This window comes from Rhinoderma darwinii, chromosome 4 (genome assembly GCF_050947455.1).
Source record: "Rhinoderma darwinii isolate aRhiDar2 chromosome 4, aRhiDar2.hap1, whole genome shotgun sequence".
Classification (NCBI taxonomy): Eukaryota; Metazoa; Chordata; class Amphibia; order Anura; family Rhinodermatidae; genus Rhinoderma; species Rhinoderma darwinii.
This window is the reverse complement of record NC_134690.1, coordinates 180503799-180520749: the sequence shown is the minus strand read 5'-3', so window position 1 is coordinate 180520749 and position 16951 is coordinate 180503799. Positions and strand designations below refer to the sequence as shown.

General features: G+C 40.6%; 1 protein-coding gene across 1 annotated transcript in view; it reads right to left on the bottom strand.

Moving 5' to 3' along the window:
• Window positions 1-7317: 7317 nt before the first annotated feature.
• Window positions 7318-16951, bottom strand: part of AGPAT5 (1-acylglycerol-3-phosphate O-acyltransferase 5) — a 75789-nt gene continuing 66155 nt past the window's right edge. The window contains exons 7-8 of the mRNA XM_075861943.1: window positions 11839-11962; window positions 7318-9999 (exon numbers count right to left, since the gene is read on the bottom strand). Of these exons, the coding sequence (XP_075718058.1) occupies window positions 9774-9999; window positions 11839-11962 (350 nt within the window). The 3' untranslated portion in view covers window positions 7318-9773. The remainder of the gene's footprint in view (window positions 10000-11838; window positions 11963-16951) is intronic.

Below are 16951 nucleotides of genomic sequence, written 5' to 3'. Positions count from 1 at the left end.
GGGGTCGTTTTACGTTGAATTTTGCCTGCCCATGGGCTGTTCCATCTCGTGTTCTTATTTTGAGACGTTTCTAGTTTAGTACGTTTCTGGAATGGGTAATCAAGCAGGAGACCGGATGTTTTTCGGTGCTTCATACGATGGAGCGCGTGGCGTGTTTGTTTGGAGCCCCGCTGGCTCCTGAGAAGACCGAGGCTCCGGCGACGTCAGTGCGGTTCTTGGGTATAGTTATCGATACCGTTACCATGGAATGCCGGTTGCCGGAGGATTATTTACTGGATTTATTTACTGGATTATTATTTACTGGATTTAAGGGTAACGGTGGATCGGATGCGGGGGGCTCACAAGGCGCAGCTCAGACAGGTTCAGTCATTGCTTGGGAAATTTAATTTTGCATGCAGAATTATGCCGATGGGGCTGGTGTTCTGCCGCCGGCTGGCCTTAGCTACGGCGGGGGCGGCAGTTCCCCATCATTTCGTTCGGTTGTCGGCTGATGTCTGGGCGGACTTAGATGTGTGGGCAGAATTCTTGGATTTGTATAATGAGAAGTCCATGTGGATGGATGCGGTGGTGACTAGTGTGGATTTGGAGTTTTAAGGGCGCATGGTTACGGGGCATATTTGCAGGGTGAGTGGAAACTTCACACTGGACCGCAAGCAACTTGGATTGACGCCTCTCCACTCTTCCTCCAGACTCTAGGACCTTGATTTCCAAATGAAATGAAAAATTTACCATCATCTGAAAACAGGACTTTGGACCACTGAGCAACTGTGTTGGTCCATTTAAGGGTATGTGCACACACACTAATTACGTCCGTAATTGACGGACGTATTTCGGCCGCAAGTACCGGACCGAACACAGTGCAGGGAGCCGGGCTCCTAGCATCATAGTTATATACGATGCTAGGAGTCCCTGCCTCTCTGCAGGACAACTGTCCCGTACTGTAATCATGTTTTCAGTACGGGACAGTAGTTCCACGGAGAGGCAGGGACTCCTAGCATCGTACATAAGTATGATGCTAAGAGCCCGGCTCCCTGCACTGTCTTCGGTCCACTACTTGCGGCCGAAATACGTCCGTCAATTACGGACGTAATTAGTGTGTGTGCACATACCCTAACTGTTACCATAATCATCAACATTCAAAAGAAAAAAAATGCTGGAAATAGATCACTGTGTGTAATGAACCTATATAATATTTGAGTATCACTTTTTGAATTACCGAAATAAATTAACTTTTTGATGATATTCTGATTCATTGAGAAGGACGTGTGTGTGTATATATATATATATATATATATATATATATATATATATATATACATACACACACACACTTCGAAGGGGGAAGGATACACAAACTCAGATCGCTTAAACCTTATGGTCTCATAGTCGATTTCCCACTGGGGAATGTATTATAGGTCCTACAAGTTCTCTAGTGTTCTATACACGCTGGTCTTTGTTTAGGTTGGTGATTTATTTGATTTGTACCTTATATTTTTAATCCTTTTTTTTTCGTTCACAGATCACAATACATTTACTTTTGTGACACAGGAATATACTCACCTGGAAGGAAACTGGCTGATGACACAATGTTTAATCCAAGTAATAAATGTTTAATAATATAATCTTTTCTGTACATTTTTCAGTAATGTACTTGTCAGATTAGCTAATGGTTACCTCAGTTTCCCCTTTTTTTTTTTCCTTTCTTCCTAATACGCATACCCATAGACTTTGGGCTTAATAACGTAATTCCCTTAAATTAGATGGCCACTTTTGTGCTATACCCATGTGCTTTTAGGTAACAGGCTTCTGACGTTACACGGTTTCGTGGAACGCACAGTAGCGCTACAGGAATGCCGTCATCGGTGTATATTCTCTATTATGATGTGAAACAGCTGCTCTCTGAATATGGGGATCACTACATGCACTTTGAAGTCATAATTTTTTTAAATATATATTTTCTCATTGTATAAGACAATCGGGTCACTGTAAATTAGGAGAAAAAGGAGCAAAAATAGGACCTAACGAACGCCGCTGCTAGACTGGAATGAAAGTGATCAACGTGATATAAAATAATTTATTAACGGGCTACACGTTACGACATCGAATTACCAATGCATGACGTCACCACTGATCTTTGACCTGTGCAAATTTGGTGGTTTTTTTCCAGCCTTTTCTAAATTGTGTTTATTGTATTTAAGCTGCTGCATGTTGTGTTCTTGTATGGCCTGATGAAGACATTGGTTCGATGTCGTAACGCGTAGCCCGTTAATAAATTATTTTATATCACTTCGATCACTTTCATTCCAGTCTAGCAGTGCCGTTCGTTAGGTCCTATTTTTGCTCCTTTTTCTCCTGTATTCTGGCGGTAACATCTTCTGTTTTCCGGATCGGCCCTTGGCAGCAGCTTACCTGGACTAACTCAATTAAAACCCCTGCACACATCAGAGTTGTGCCTGACCTTGCTTGCATAGGTGAGCATATAGCCTCCTTCTTAGGGTATGTGCACACACACTAAATACGTCCGTAATTGACGGACGTATTTCGGCCGCAAGTCCCGGACCGAACACAGTGCAGGGAGCCGGGCTCCTAGCATCATACTTATGTATGACGCTAAGAGTCCCTGCCTCGCTGCAGGACAACTGTCCCGTACTGTAATCATGATTACAGTACAGGACAGTAGTTCCACGGAGAGGCAGGGACTCCAAGCATCGTACATAAGTATGATGCTAGGAGCCCGGCTCCTTGCACTGTGTTCGGTCCACTACTTGCGGCCGAAATACGTCCGTCAATTACGGACGTAATTAGTGTGTGTGCACATACCCTAACTCTTGTCATCAGTTTTACCTGCACTATTGTGGCGCCGTGCATGCTCTCTTTTTTATACAACACAGAATACTCTGTAAATGATACATTTTTTTATGTCGTATTGTATGACATTTATTAATGTAATTTTTGAGTATCACTTTGTATAATCCACTACTGTTTAAGTACGGTGCATATATATATATATATACATACATACACATACACACACACACACACACACACACACACGTAACTGCCAGACTATATTATTTGCTTGATAAAGGCTATAAAAGTTAAAGCTGAAGTGTTGCATTGGACTAAGGCCCCATTCACATCACGTTTGTTCTATCCGCCGAGTGTATACGTTTTTGAAACACTAAAAAAGTTTTTGAAACACTAAAAAAGATTATAATGGGTCAAACGTAGACCAAAATAGTATCCATTTGGTCTGTTTGTCATGGTTTACGTTTTATTGAAAGTATTGAAAAGCGTAGTCTGCTACACTATTCTGTACTAGAATAATACTAAAAATAAAGATATGCGCAATGTAAGTTGTCCATTGAGATCAATGCTAAAAAAACAACAAAGTATGCAAATGTAATGCTATACATTTGTATGCATTTACATGCAGTAAATCGATCAGTTTTTTTTCAATCAGTGTTCACTTTAAAAAAAAAAAAGTAAACGTTTTTTAGGTAAAAAAACGTATACCGGCATATGGGTATATGCTCAATGTACACGCTATAAAAAACACAAGACGTAAACAGAAATTGGTCCACGTTTTTATAAAAAATAAAAAACCCTATACGCTCGGCGGATAGCACAAAACCGATATGAATGGGGCCTTATGGATAAATAAAGTACCACACTTCTTTTTCACCCATATTTATGGAGTGCTGCCTGATTTTGGAATATATGGGAAAAAACATTAAAATGTTGCTGTCACAAATCCTTAACCCCCCACCCCCCCCAAAAAAAAATGTATGTATCTAGAAATATAAGGGAACTAGTACAAGCACAGTTCATGGCCTAATCAGGGTTAGGCCTTATTCACACGAACGTATCAGTTTTGCGCGCGTAAAAAACGCAGTGTTTTTCTAGCATTGATTTCCGTGTGACATCCGTGTACGGTGCGTGTCTGTATTTTTTACGCGCGTATGTCATCTGTATGTCACACGTTTTTACGTCAGCAAAATAAACTGAAGGAGGTGTTTTTTCTTCATCATTTCTTTAGCAACTGTTGCATGAAAAACGCATGGCACACGGATGTGCGTCCGTGATTTTCACGCACCCATTGACTTCAAAGGATGCGTGATGCGCAAAAAACGCACAAGTATAGGTCATGCAGTGAGTTTCACACTGCGTACACACGCTGCGTGAAAAACACTGAATTTCTGAATGGCCCCATTGAATTGCATAGGTCCGTGTGACGTCCGTTATTATAACGCGCGCAACACAGACGTGAAATACGCTCGTGTGAATAAGGCCTTACTCTGTGAAATGAGCATGGCGTTGAGATCTAAACACCTACTATATAATAAAACTATAAGTAAAGCAAATGGTCATATTAAATTGTTCATTTATTTTAACTTGGCAACACAGTACAGAGATTTTACATTAGGTATATGGGCATTTAATATAAACACAAAAAATAATAACTATGTATGGACATGACGTAATAGTGATACACTTTGTAATATATGCTTTTCAACAAGTACATTGTTAAAACTAATTTTTGGCAACAGAAAGCGTTAAATGTGATAAAGAACAGCAGTGCAATCTCAGTTTTCTTCTACAGAATTCATTATTCCTGCCACATGAAAAAGAGTCTGAGTGCCCACAAAAGCTAGATGTAGTGGAGACATCAAAGAACCAGAAAACCTCGAGGGGCCCTTAGTTATCTAGACATACAGCTTGTACCAATAGATCTTCCTCCCACACATTAAAAAAATCTGTCATGCGTCAGCTCAGCAACAGTGAAATATGGCTCACATAATGAATTAGAAATCATGTTCTTACGGCGTCATTTCACAAATAGATGTAAGATATGGAAGCACCAATTTGAAATGGACTTTTCTCCTATTTACTTAATCACCCTTCAGAATATCCCTAGTAAGGCCTAATGCACACGAACGTAAAAACGCCCGTAATTACGAGCCCATAGACTGCTATTGGCCACAGGTACCTCCCCGTATTCTTACGGGAAGGTGCCCGTGCCGTTGAAAAATATGGAACATGTCCTATTTCAGGCCGTAATAACGGCACGGGCAGGCCAATAGAAGTCTATGGGGCTTCCGTAATTACGGGTGGCTACGTGTGTGCACCCGTAATTACGGGAGCGTTGCTAGGCGACGGCAGGGGATATTCACTGTCCAGGGTGCTGAAAGAGTTAACTGATCGTCAGTAACTCTTTCAGCACCCGGGACAGTGACTACCGCTGGAGTTAATAGTATTAAAAGTTAACTTACCTGCTTCTTCCTCCAGTCCGGCCTCCCGAGATGACGTTTCATCCCATGTGACCGCTGCAGCCAATCATAGGCCGCGTCATCCAGGGAGGTCGGACTGGATGTCAAAAGAGGGACGTGTCACCAAGACCACGTCCGGCTTAAGTATGAACTTTTTTTACTTTCAAACGCTGTGGAAACTCTGCCCAAAAGGGCTGCCCCTTCTCTCTTTCCAGCACTGATAAAGAGAAGGGGCTGCGGATTAGTGCAGAGAAAACGGGTCCGTAAATACGGGTGGAATACTGGTGACAACGGACCTGTATTTACGGGCACGGGTCCGTAAATACAGGTGGAATACGGGTCGAATACGTGCGACAATGGACCCGTATTTACGCCAGTATTTACGGTAGGAAAAAAATACGTTCGTGTGCATGAGGCCTTAATAAGGAAACTTTTTACAAAAAAAACATTATTTCTAAAACAAGTTAAATCAATGTTACTGCACGGTCCTGTTTTTGTTTCACAAATTCTATGAAAGGAGTAGCTTAAAAATTGTTTTTCCACCATAAAAACATTTAGGAAGATCAAAATTACTACAAAAGAAAAAAATGGAGCTTTGCCCATTTCATATTCCAATGGCTTCTAAAAAAACGGGAACTGAAATCTTACTGATTGTTTTGGGCACCTCCCTCCGCCACCTAGATTAGTTTTGATAAATACTCCCATTGTCCTCCTGGAAACGGGTATTTTAAACAGTTTTTTTTACCTAAAGCCAGAAATGAATTCAATGGAAATGAAAAATATAAAAAGGAAAACCATATACTTCTTCCTGCTGGATCCACTTCTGGTTTTGGCTCAAAAAAACAAAATAAAAAACGGCAGTGCCTTTATTAAAACAAAACCAAAACAAAAAAATACACTGCGATCTGTGATCCCATCCTAAGGGTGGATTCACAAACAATATTTTTAGAAAAAAATTCCAAGAAAGTCTTTGGCAGCAAAAAATGCTGCGGTCTGATGTGAGCTTAAAGTCAATGGGAGAATAGAAAACGCCCTACAAGGATGGAGTTTTTACAGGTGGCTTTTTTTTCCATTAAAACTTGCATTTTCTGAGTCAGTGGCGTTTTTCCAAAATCGTGGAATTCTTTGCATCATTTAATGGCGTTGTTCTCCCATAGACCCCCATAGGTTGTTTTTTTTGCGTCTTTAAAAAAAACATGTGTCAATATGTGTTACGTTTTTTATTGCGCTTTTGAGGACATTTAAGAAGAGAGCATATGTTGCAAAGAGGAAACATTAGCGGCAATGTGAAAATCGCAACCGAATCAGCGCCGAAAAACGGCCGAAATCGCCTCCCATTGATTTCAATGGGAGGCAGAGGCGTCTTTTTCCCCAGGACGCTATTGACCACTCACAGGAAAAAAATAAAAAAAAATCATCATGTCCTTTCTTGCCACGGTTTCCACCTCTGACCTTCCATTGAATCAATGGGAGGCAGAAAAAACCTGCGGCGCTCGTTAACAAGCTTTTTTTCGCAGCGTTTTTAGCCTGCCGTCCTTGCATTTGCTTCAATGGCTGCAGGCGAAAAACACTGCAAAAAAACAAAACAAAACGAAAAATATGTGCAGGCAGTTCAAAATCTGCCTCAAAATTCCTGAAGGACTCCTGAGGCAGATTTTTTAAGCCTGCAAAAAACTGTACAGGGCCTAAAGGAGACATTCAGTTATCCATTCAACATAACACTTTCCTCCAGTTCTTTGAAATGTCTATGACCTTTAAGGGTATGTGCACACACACTAATTACGTCCGTAATTGACGGACGTATTTCGGCCGCAAGTACCGGACCGAACACACTGCAGGGAGCCGGGCTCCTAGCATCATAGTTATATACGATGCTAGGAGTCCCTGCCTCGCTGCCGGACAACTGTCCCGTACTGAAAACATGATTACAGTACGTGACAGTTGTCCTGCAACGAGGCAGGGACTCCTAGAATCGTACATATAAGTATGATGCAAGGAGCCCGGCTCCCTGCACTGTGTTCGGTCCGGTACTTGCGGCCGAAATACGTCCGTCAATTACGGACGTAATTAGTGTGTGTGCACATACCCCAATACTCGAACATGGATAACTCAATGTTGAAAAATTATAAAACCATAGCTTGGAGAACAAAATAAAAATTCCCAAATAGTGCAATATATAATCATAATGCAAACTTATTCTTGCCAGGTAACCTTGGAGTAAAGGAAACACAAACTCTCTTTGGTGGAATCCTCTACATTGGGGCAAAAGAGGGTAAAACCAAGAAGCAATCGTGTTGGCGATGTTATTCTGGTACCTCTTTATCCGTTTAAACCTAATGGTACATAAATGAACTATAATGATGGGGATGAGGTGGGACAGTTCATAGTCAACAGTATGAGGTTCTAGCCCCTGAAACGAGGATTGGTCCTGCGAAGAACACAAACTACTGTCAAGTAAAAAAGAAAAATCAAGTCATCTCGGTTATTCAACTCACAATAAAGTTTTCTATTTCTTGGAATCTAGAACATGCTTTATGGTCCAGTTTAGCACTTGTTCAATTAGCTACTGTATACAGGACATACCAGTACATAGAACATTGAGTTTGCAACTTGACCGGCTTTCATATGGCAAGCAGTGTGTCAAAATAAACTATTACCTTAAAAAAAAAAAAAGAAAACTCACACCTTTTATAAAAAAACAACAAAAAAACAAAAACAAATTCAAGGGAAAATTGTCAACGCCACCTATGAGTCACATTGTAACAAACTGACCTATCCAAGCCCGGAAGAGATAGAATGTGAAGAATTTAAGGGGTATTCCCAACTGAAACATTTATGGCACATCCAGGGGTTTGCCATAAATGTTTGATAGGTGCAAGTCCCAGCTCTGACACCTGCCTCTAGAATGGGAGTCACAAAACGCCTGTCCAGTTTGAGGAGGTGGCAGATGACTGTCGCATCCAAGCGGGGAATAAATAGAGAGGTGACCGCATGTGTGTGTGGCTCTCTCCATTCATTCCTACGGGAGATACAAAAACAGCCAGGCAAGCGGGCTCTCAGACATTTACGGAATAGCCACAAGATTTGTCATAAATGTCTAAGTTGGGAAAATCCTGTTAACCCCATTGTAGCCACGAATTCATATACCATGAAGCAAACTGGAAACGAGCCCCTGATCCATCAGGTCTATGTAACGTTACCCTAGATACTACCTATATATAAGGATATTGATATTTATTCTGCTAGATCACTCTTAACAGTTAAATACCTTCAACGCTGATATAATGAAATTCATCAACATATTTATTTTGATTTAATAACTTATTCGCTAGTTATAGTTTCAGAAAATAAAATTATCCTAAATCTAATTAATTTTAAACACAAAATAAAAAATATTCAATAGGTCTCATGATTGTTATGCATTTATACTGGAGATGACGCATAAAGGCTATAAAACTAAAGTAAAAGGCACATACGCAGTTACGGTGATGATCACTTCATAATTCTCTACAGCATGAGCCAGCAGTAAGGCATAGCACCATATCGGACAGTGTTGCTTAAACCAATGACACATACTACAAAACAATACTGTATTACTTCATCTGTAGCAAATTTAAAAAAAAGCCTGGAATTTTCCATTTTTAAGAATATGCAAAACAAGATGTAAAAGAGGCTGCAAAGAAAACAATAGTACAGTGGTTTAACATGCAACACAAACAAGAAAACAAAAAAACACACATGCTTTCCTTGGATGCATACGCTAGCACCACAAATTGCTTCTCCATTGTATTTGACTGTAAATTCATTGAAATGTAAAACAGGAGATACTTTTTCATGAGCCGCTTATGACCACATGTAAGGTGCCCTATTAAAGAACATATTACGTACGTAGAATTCCCCTAAGTACGTACAATTGTTGCCTAGAGTAACAAGATGAGGGGTGTGGAAAAAAAGCGGCCAATGTTGAAACACCCCTTTAATGCATAGAAAAAAAAAAAAAAAAGTGAAAAAAATAATAAATATAATTCATGGTGAAAAAGCACAAAGACTAAAAGGCTACAAACCTGATTATATCATTAAACCTGTGACCCATACATACAATGGCTACATTGTAGAGCATGGTGGATAGGAAAAGTCTGCTGATCACCAGGGTTCCAGATTTGCTGCACATCAAGGCCAGACATACCACCAACATCATGGTAGGGTTGGTCATTGGCACATATGTGGCTAGAATAAATTTTTTATGGTGCATTAAATTAAATGGGGATCTGATTATTGGTAAATATTTATGCTGATAAAGTAAAGTAAGGGTTATTACAGTTAGCATGGGAACTGTAGGACACTGGAACAGAATATCAAACTGCAATAGAGACTAGTCACATATCCAGCACTCTTACATTCTATCAATTTCCATGTAGTCATGAATAAGGCAAAACATACAAGGTGTTCAGTTCTGGACAAAGATTTGGTATAATGTGCAGCTGGTAAAAACGACTGGTCCATTTAGGCTTTGATGCTGACCCATAAGCAACCAATTAAAGTTCCATATATCCAAGTGTTCATGTAAACTTTCCTTCCAGATTCTGTACATAGCATGCCAGCTGTTATACCAGTTAAAATGAACAAGGGTGGCACAGTTTTCATCAAGCTGAGCTTTGCAATGTGACCTTCTCCAGGAAACTTATTGCGTTTTTCAGGATCTGTAGCTTCATAAAACTCTGTGAGTAACCTAGAAAATACAAATACGTAGTCATCTTTAACGAACTTCTAAGCAGGAGTTACCAAAATAGTAGCCGGTATTCTGACGGCTCTGCAATGCCTGTGAGATGGCGGCACAGGATGGGGCGTATTTTCCAGTCAATTAACCCTTTTAAAAAGGTTTCTCCAGGCAATCTATATTGATAGCCTATCCCTATAATAGGCCATCAATAGCAGATCGGTCGGAGTCAGACTCCCGGCAACCCCACCAATCGGCTGACCGAAGGAGCCCAAGCATTCGTCGCTGTGGCCTCTTCAGTGTTAACCAGGCACAGCCCCGTACAAATCTGTAGCGGCTGTGCCTGGAATTGCAGCTAATTCCTATTCACTTGAATGGGACCGGAACTGCAATCCCAGGCACAGCCACTACAGATGTGTACAGTGATGTGCCTGTAAACTATGAAACTATGAAAAGGCCACAGCAACATATACTGCCGCCCCAATCAATCAGCTGATCGGTAGGGGTGCCAGGAATCGGACCTCCACTAATTTGATATTGATGGCCTATCCTAAGGACAGTCCATCAATATATAAAATGCCATGAAAACCCCTCTTTTCTTTTAAATTTTCTCTTTATTGAAAGAATTTCTCAGAAATAAATTTGAACAAATATATATATATATATATATATATATATATATATATATATATGTACCATGAGAACCCCTCTAGGCATCACACACAAATGATCAAGAACCACTTGAATGGGGATCAGCTACAATACCAGACACAGCCCATGGACAAAAGTGCTTCTGTTTCTGGACACATTATTAGATCACATACGGAGATGTGATTTGCCTTAGCAACCTCACCATAATACAATAAATATAAGTATTTTAATTAACTGTTTAATTAAAACGGTTTTCCAGGGACAGTATTTTTTATCATGCCGGGCAGTGCACGAGCACCGTGGAGTTTTATTAATGAGAGGAAAATGGGGCAGGCACAAGCAAAGAATTCAACGGGGCGGGCATTGAGGAGATTGTGGACCAATAGGATACCTCAAACCTGGGTATACATCAGAAGTCCCGGGTTTGCGGCATTTGATTGGTCCACAGCATCCTCAATGTCTGCTCCGGTCATTCTTTGTTTCTGCTTCAAAAGAAGGATAATTTTCAGCAGTGCCCGAAAACTGCCTGCCCCAATGGTATCTAGTTATGATGGGGTACATATATTTAGGGATGATGGGGGTTACATTAGATATCTGAGGTGTGGTCACGTGATTCTGTGACCGCACCTCAGATAAAGCAGGTGGGCGGGATAAACTAAAGGGGAAGGGAGAACTAGTGGGAGAACCAATAGACACAGAGGGGGCGGAGTAATTAGTAAAGAACAGCCCTGGTGATGTTACGTAGGTCAGTGAGGTCTCGACACAGGGCTGTGTGTATTCTAACTCTCGAGCACGAGCCTGTGTCGAGAGAAAAAAAAAAAAGGGACAGATGAAAATCAGAACTTCCGGCAGGGCAGTGGTAGGGAGAATAGGAAAGAAAGTGTAAATATTTAATAAAGTTCCTAAATTCAGTCTGTATTAAATCTGAACATTGAGTATTAGTTCAAAAATTGTGTCTCCCTGGAAAACACCTTTAATACAAGAATAAATCTAGTGCAAAAAAACAAATGACTTCTGTCAGTTTCCAATCTGCAGTTAAACTAAATCCAGAATCGGATTGGTTGCTATAGGTAACAGACACTTTGTTGAACCACATACTGTATATACTGTACCTCATGTTCGATCTTCCATTCTATAAATGGCCTCATTTGTTGAAATAATTGGGATTCTCTATAAATATTAAAGATTTTGTCTACATACCTATCCTTAATTTCAAAGCGCTCATGAAGCCATCTCCTCATGAAGGACTGCTCCTTTGGTATATCCTTAATGTCTATACGCTCCACAGTTATATGAATTCTTGGACATTCCTTACACAGAAATTCTGAAGAAATAAGGAAAAGATTAAACTGAGAGAAATCAAATATGTTTATTACTGCTGCATTCATCAACGTACATCTGTCAAATACATAGAAATAGATAAATCAGGCTCAATCTCACAATTCTATCCTTGTATGCTAGTTATGTATAGGTAGAAGCAGAAATGAGAAGCTTCAATATAAAAACAACAAATTATCTAGTATAGCAAGGCGTTAGAGGACACTGACGGAAGGATTTCCTATAACACTGCAATTACAATTTACCACAACAAATTTGCCTCTAGGGGGCGCTTGTTTGAGGAACAGACCTGACACCCCAGTATAAATACAAACATTTTAGGTACTAACGTACATAGAATAATGAAATCATCTTTAGACTTTATAGCTCAGCAGAGAAAAATCGAAAAATGTTTTTGGCAATGTCACTTGAACGGGCTCTGTCACTAGTTTAGTAATGCCCTATCACCTAGCTAATATAATAGGCGCTCTCACACGGATAATACCAGTGAAAATTGTGTCCAAAAATGATTATTTTAAGTTATTTTTTTCTAAATATGTAAATGAGCCTACATTAGACAAGTGGGAGGCAACAGCAGCGATTCTCCTGAGATGGCGCTACCTCACAGCCTCTGACACTGTCCAATCAGCATAAAGTGTGAGAGACAGTCTAGAGGGAAGGGGGATCACTTCGAACAGCCATATCTCGGACTGTGGACCACATTGAACAGCGGTTCTAGTGGTGGCATATGAAAGAAGACATTATAATCTTTCATTTGACACCATGATCGCAGTTCTAGCTGTGACACAACCGGAGATATTGCCAGTTGAAACCACAGCCGGGAATGGAAGCTGTGTACTACGTACATGATCACACTGTGTTGCTGGGCAAAGAAGGCGGAAAAGCTGTCTGCCGATTGGACAGCGTCATACAGAAAACATTAAACCGCCCAGAGTGAAAATAAAGTAATAAACATTTTTCAAAACAAATCACACTGCAGTTATCAGCAGCAAAGCACCTATTAGATTAGTTAGGAGACAGGGAATTGATTAACTGGTGACAGAGCCTCTTTAACCCCTTGATGCATTATCACGTACATGTACGTGATAAGTGACATAGGGAAGTATGGCAGGTGCTCACCAGCTGAGCGCTCCCATACCCTGCGGATGTCAGCTGTGTTTTACAGCTGACAGCCCAGACTACTAGCCGGGAACAGCGATCGCGCTGTTCCTGGCCGTTTAACCCCTCAAATGCTGCGGTCAATCGTGACCGCAGCATCTGAAGCGTTAAAAAGAGGGGGGCGGCCTCACACCGTGACTGGGGGGCACCGGTGATTGTCATGGCAGCCCAGGGGCCTTGCCTTTTGTCTGCCTCTGTTAAGCCGTAGTTCTGGCACAGCTTAACAGAAGCCTGTGAAAATTACGATATACTGCAATACATTAGTATTGCAGTATACAGTATATCGTACCAGGGATCTAATGTTCGCTGGTTCAAGTCCCCTAGGGGGAATAATAAATGGTGTAAAAAAAAAAGAAAGAAAAAAAAAAAAAAGAAGTTTGATAAAAAGTTATTAGTGAAAAAGTATTAAAAAAAAGATTTAAAAAAAAAAACCTTTTCCCAGTTTTCCTCTAAAGTAATGTAAAAATAATAATAAAATAAAACTAAATTGGTATTGCTGCGTCCGTAAAAGTCTGATCCATTACAATATACCATTATTTAACTCGCACAGTGAACGCAGTAAAAAAACAAATTTAAAGGTGATCAAAAGTTTTTTGGTCACCTTAGCTCGCAAAATATTTTTTTTAATAAAAAGTGATCAAACAGTTGTTGCTAATACCAAAAAATTGTACCAATACAACTACAGGTGCAAACAGCTCCTGATTTTCAGACGTTTTTGTAGCAACTCGCATTTTTTGCGGCGTATTTTACGGACGTAATTTGGAGCGGTTTTTCAATGGAATCAATGAAAAACGGCTCCAAAAACGTCCCAAGAAGTGACATGCACTTCTTTTTCTCGGGCGTCTTTTTACGCGCCATATTTTAACAGCGACGCGTAAAATAACACCTCGTGGGAACAGAAAACCTTAAAACCCATTGAAAGCAATGGGCAGATGTTTGTAGGCGTAATGGAGACGTTTTTTCAAGCTTAAATCGAGGCGTAAAATGCCAGAATTACATCTGAAAACAATGCGTGTGAACATACCCTAAGCCCTCACACTGCTCCATTGACGGAAAAATAAAAAAAGTTATGGCTCTTGGAAAAACAAAAAAAAAAAATGTAATGGCTCGGTCCTTAAGGGGTTAAGGAAAACCTTCCTGCTATAATCATCCCCACTAAATAAAGTCATTTGGCAGTGTTTCTTCCCGACAGTCAGGAAAAAAAAAAAAGTGAAAGTATATAATAGAGGTAATATTCTGCATTTGTACAATTCTGCAAATTAGTGTGTCATTTGCACAAAAGTAAATCTATGGCTTAACAACATGAAAGACCGGTCAAACTAAAGTGAACATTATATAAACTGCTTGGAGATAGAAAAATTTTATCAATAAAATGTGCTAAAAATGATTAAGGCCAACTTTTTTTTTTTTTATATCCATGCTCGAGAATGTGCTGCTCTGAACCATTTCTTTACATTTTACTGATATACTTAATCCTACTCAACTTCTCATCCTAAACATTTTTCAATACACCATAGCAGAACAAATGGACCTCTTATCTTCTATTTGTAATGTACGGCACAACTGCACAGGACAAGTTCATGCACAATTTGTCTCAAACAATTATGTCACAACGTGCTACAAGAACAAAAGTTTGCAAATAACTTAGGGAACAGACAAGAGGCCTATAGTAATGACTGAAAAACACACCGTGGTATTCCATACAATCCTTCAAAAAGGTCTATGCAAACCGTATGCAAGCAAAGTAGTATTTATTGGCAGCACAATAGAACCTTATATCCGTCATTTGTTTTTATCCTTCTGCTTTGCAGAAGCCAATAAATGATCCCAAGCGGAGTTGATGATTAAAGAGAATGGGGCAGATTTATTAAGACTGGCATTTCATACGCCAGTCTTCATAACCAATTCGCTGGAGTAAGACATGACACGATTATTAAGAGGCGAATGCATCTTAATAAAAGTGTTACATCTTTCCGCTGGCCGTGTGCCACAATGTGGGTAACAACCTCGCCTCATACATCCCGCCCATCAAAAAATAAATAAAATACATACAGACCTTACCGCTCCTCTTCTCCCCACCGGGTCCCCTCTGGCTCCCTCTTCATGCCGCGGCTCATTAAAGGTACTGACACAGGACAGCGTCCGTACTTATGCGACGACAAAGCACTGAAGGACGTTGAGTGTTGCGTAGCATTGGTGCTGATGCTGCCTGGCGTTAGTACCTTGAATCAGCCACAGCATGAGGAGAGAGCAGGAGGGGACCCGGTGAGAAGGGAAGCGGTGAGTATAAGGGGTTGTCCACACAACGGAATTGCTGCAGACAGTCCGCTACGGAAAAACCGCACCATTTCCGGTGTTTTTTTACTGCAGAGAATGGTGCAGATTTTGCTGCGTTTTTCTCAATGTTGGGAGATGGCGACATCTCCTCTGAAAAACACAGCAATTCTATTTTTTACTTATAATGTATTAGCATACTCCTGTATACTAATACATTATACTGTGTCACTATGACACATGCGGCTGTAAGAGCAGCACACAGTGTGCCCTTACAGCAGGCAAACTGAACAGACAGCCTTGGGGTCCTTTCTAGGTCCCCAGGGCTGACTGCACAGGGATTCCCCACTCTTTGGTCAGGTCACCAGGTTTCCAGTGACACGATCAAAGAGGGGAGTTCCCTTTGACCATGCTGCAGTCACGGACCGTGGTAATCAAAGGGTTAAACAGCTGGGGTAGCAATGTTCTTCGATTCAGGGCCGATTCTAGCTTTTCTGCTTCCTGGGGCAAAGATTGAAATGGGCCCCCGGATTTTGATCCGCATCACCCGGGCTGTTCTACATCACAATCAGCCACCTCCAACTCTTGCGGATGCGCCGTTGCCTTGTACTCCCCTGGCATGCTGGCTGCACAGTGTGTGCCCAAGGAGTACAAGGCAATGGCGCATCCGAGTAAGTTGGAGGAGACTGGTAGTGATGTATAACAGCCAGCAGGATGTCAATCACGAACGGAAAGGTTGGTTTGGAGGCAGGACTATGACTCTTCAGGATAGCGGAACTGCCCCATGACCCTTTAATGAGTAATTAGCATACAGTGTGCGCCTTTTAAAAGTTGATTTTATAGATTTTGCAGCATCTGAAAAAAACATACGAGGGAATATTGTCCAGTCATGTATTACTGCATGGTTGAGGTACAAGGTTAAAACTACATGACAGGTTCCCATTAAATATACAATGAAGTGAAAAAAACTCCATCTGCCCTGTAATTTTGTTATTATAAATATATCCTTTATAATTCAGAACCAAGCCCATACATATATACAGTACCACAATCAAGCTCAGTACATAAATACGGCACCAGACCCAAGCTCACTACTATATATATATATATATATATATATATACACACACACACACACACGAGAACCCCCTATATAGATCCCCAGAACCTAGCTCATACATATCTACAGCACCAGAAACAAGACCATAACATATATACAGCACCAGAACCAAGATCATAACATATATACACAGCACAAATACAGTTTAATTTAGTGCAACCCCTGCTGTATAGGTTTGTACGGTGTAAAACTACAGCTCCCAGCATGGCCCGAACAATGGTAAGGATATGCTGGGAGTTGCTGTTCCACAAAAGAAAAATATATAATATCGCCGCAGATCATTGACTACAGTGATGATTAGACGCAGAATAAACACTCCTTTTTCTCTTTTCTTCTCCATCCGGTCCAGACCTCTATGATGACTTCTCCCGGCCACATCCCATTTCTGCAGTTTGCCGCTCAGATGTCTTTAGCTTCTCACTT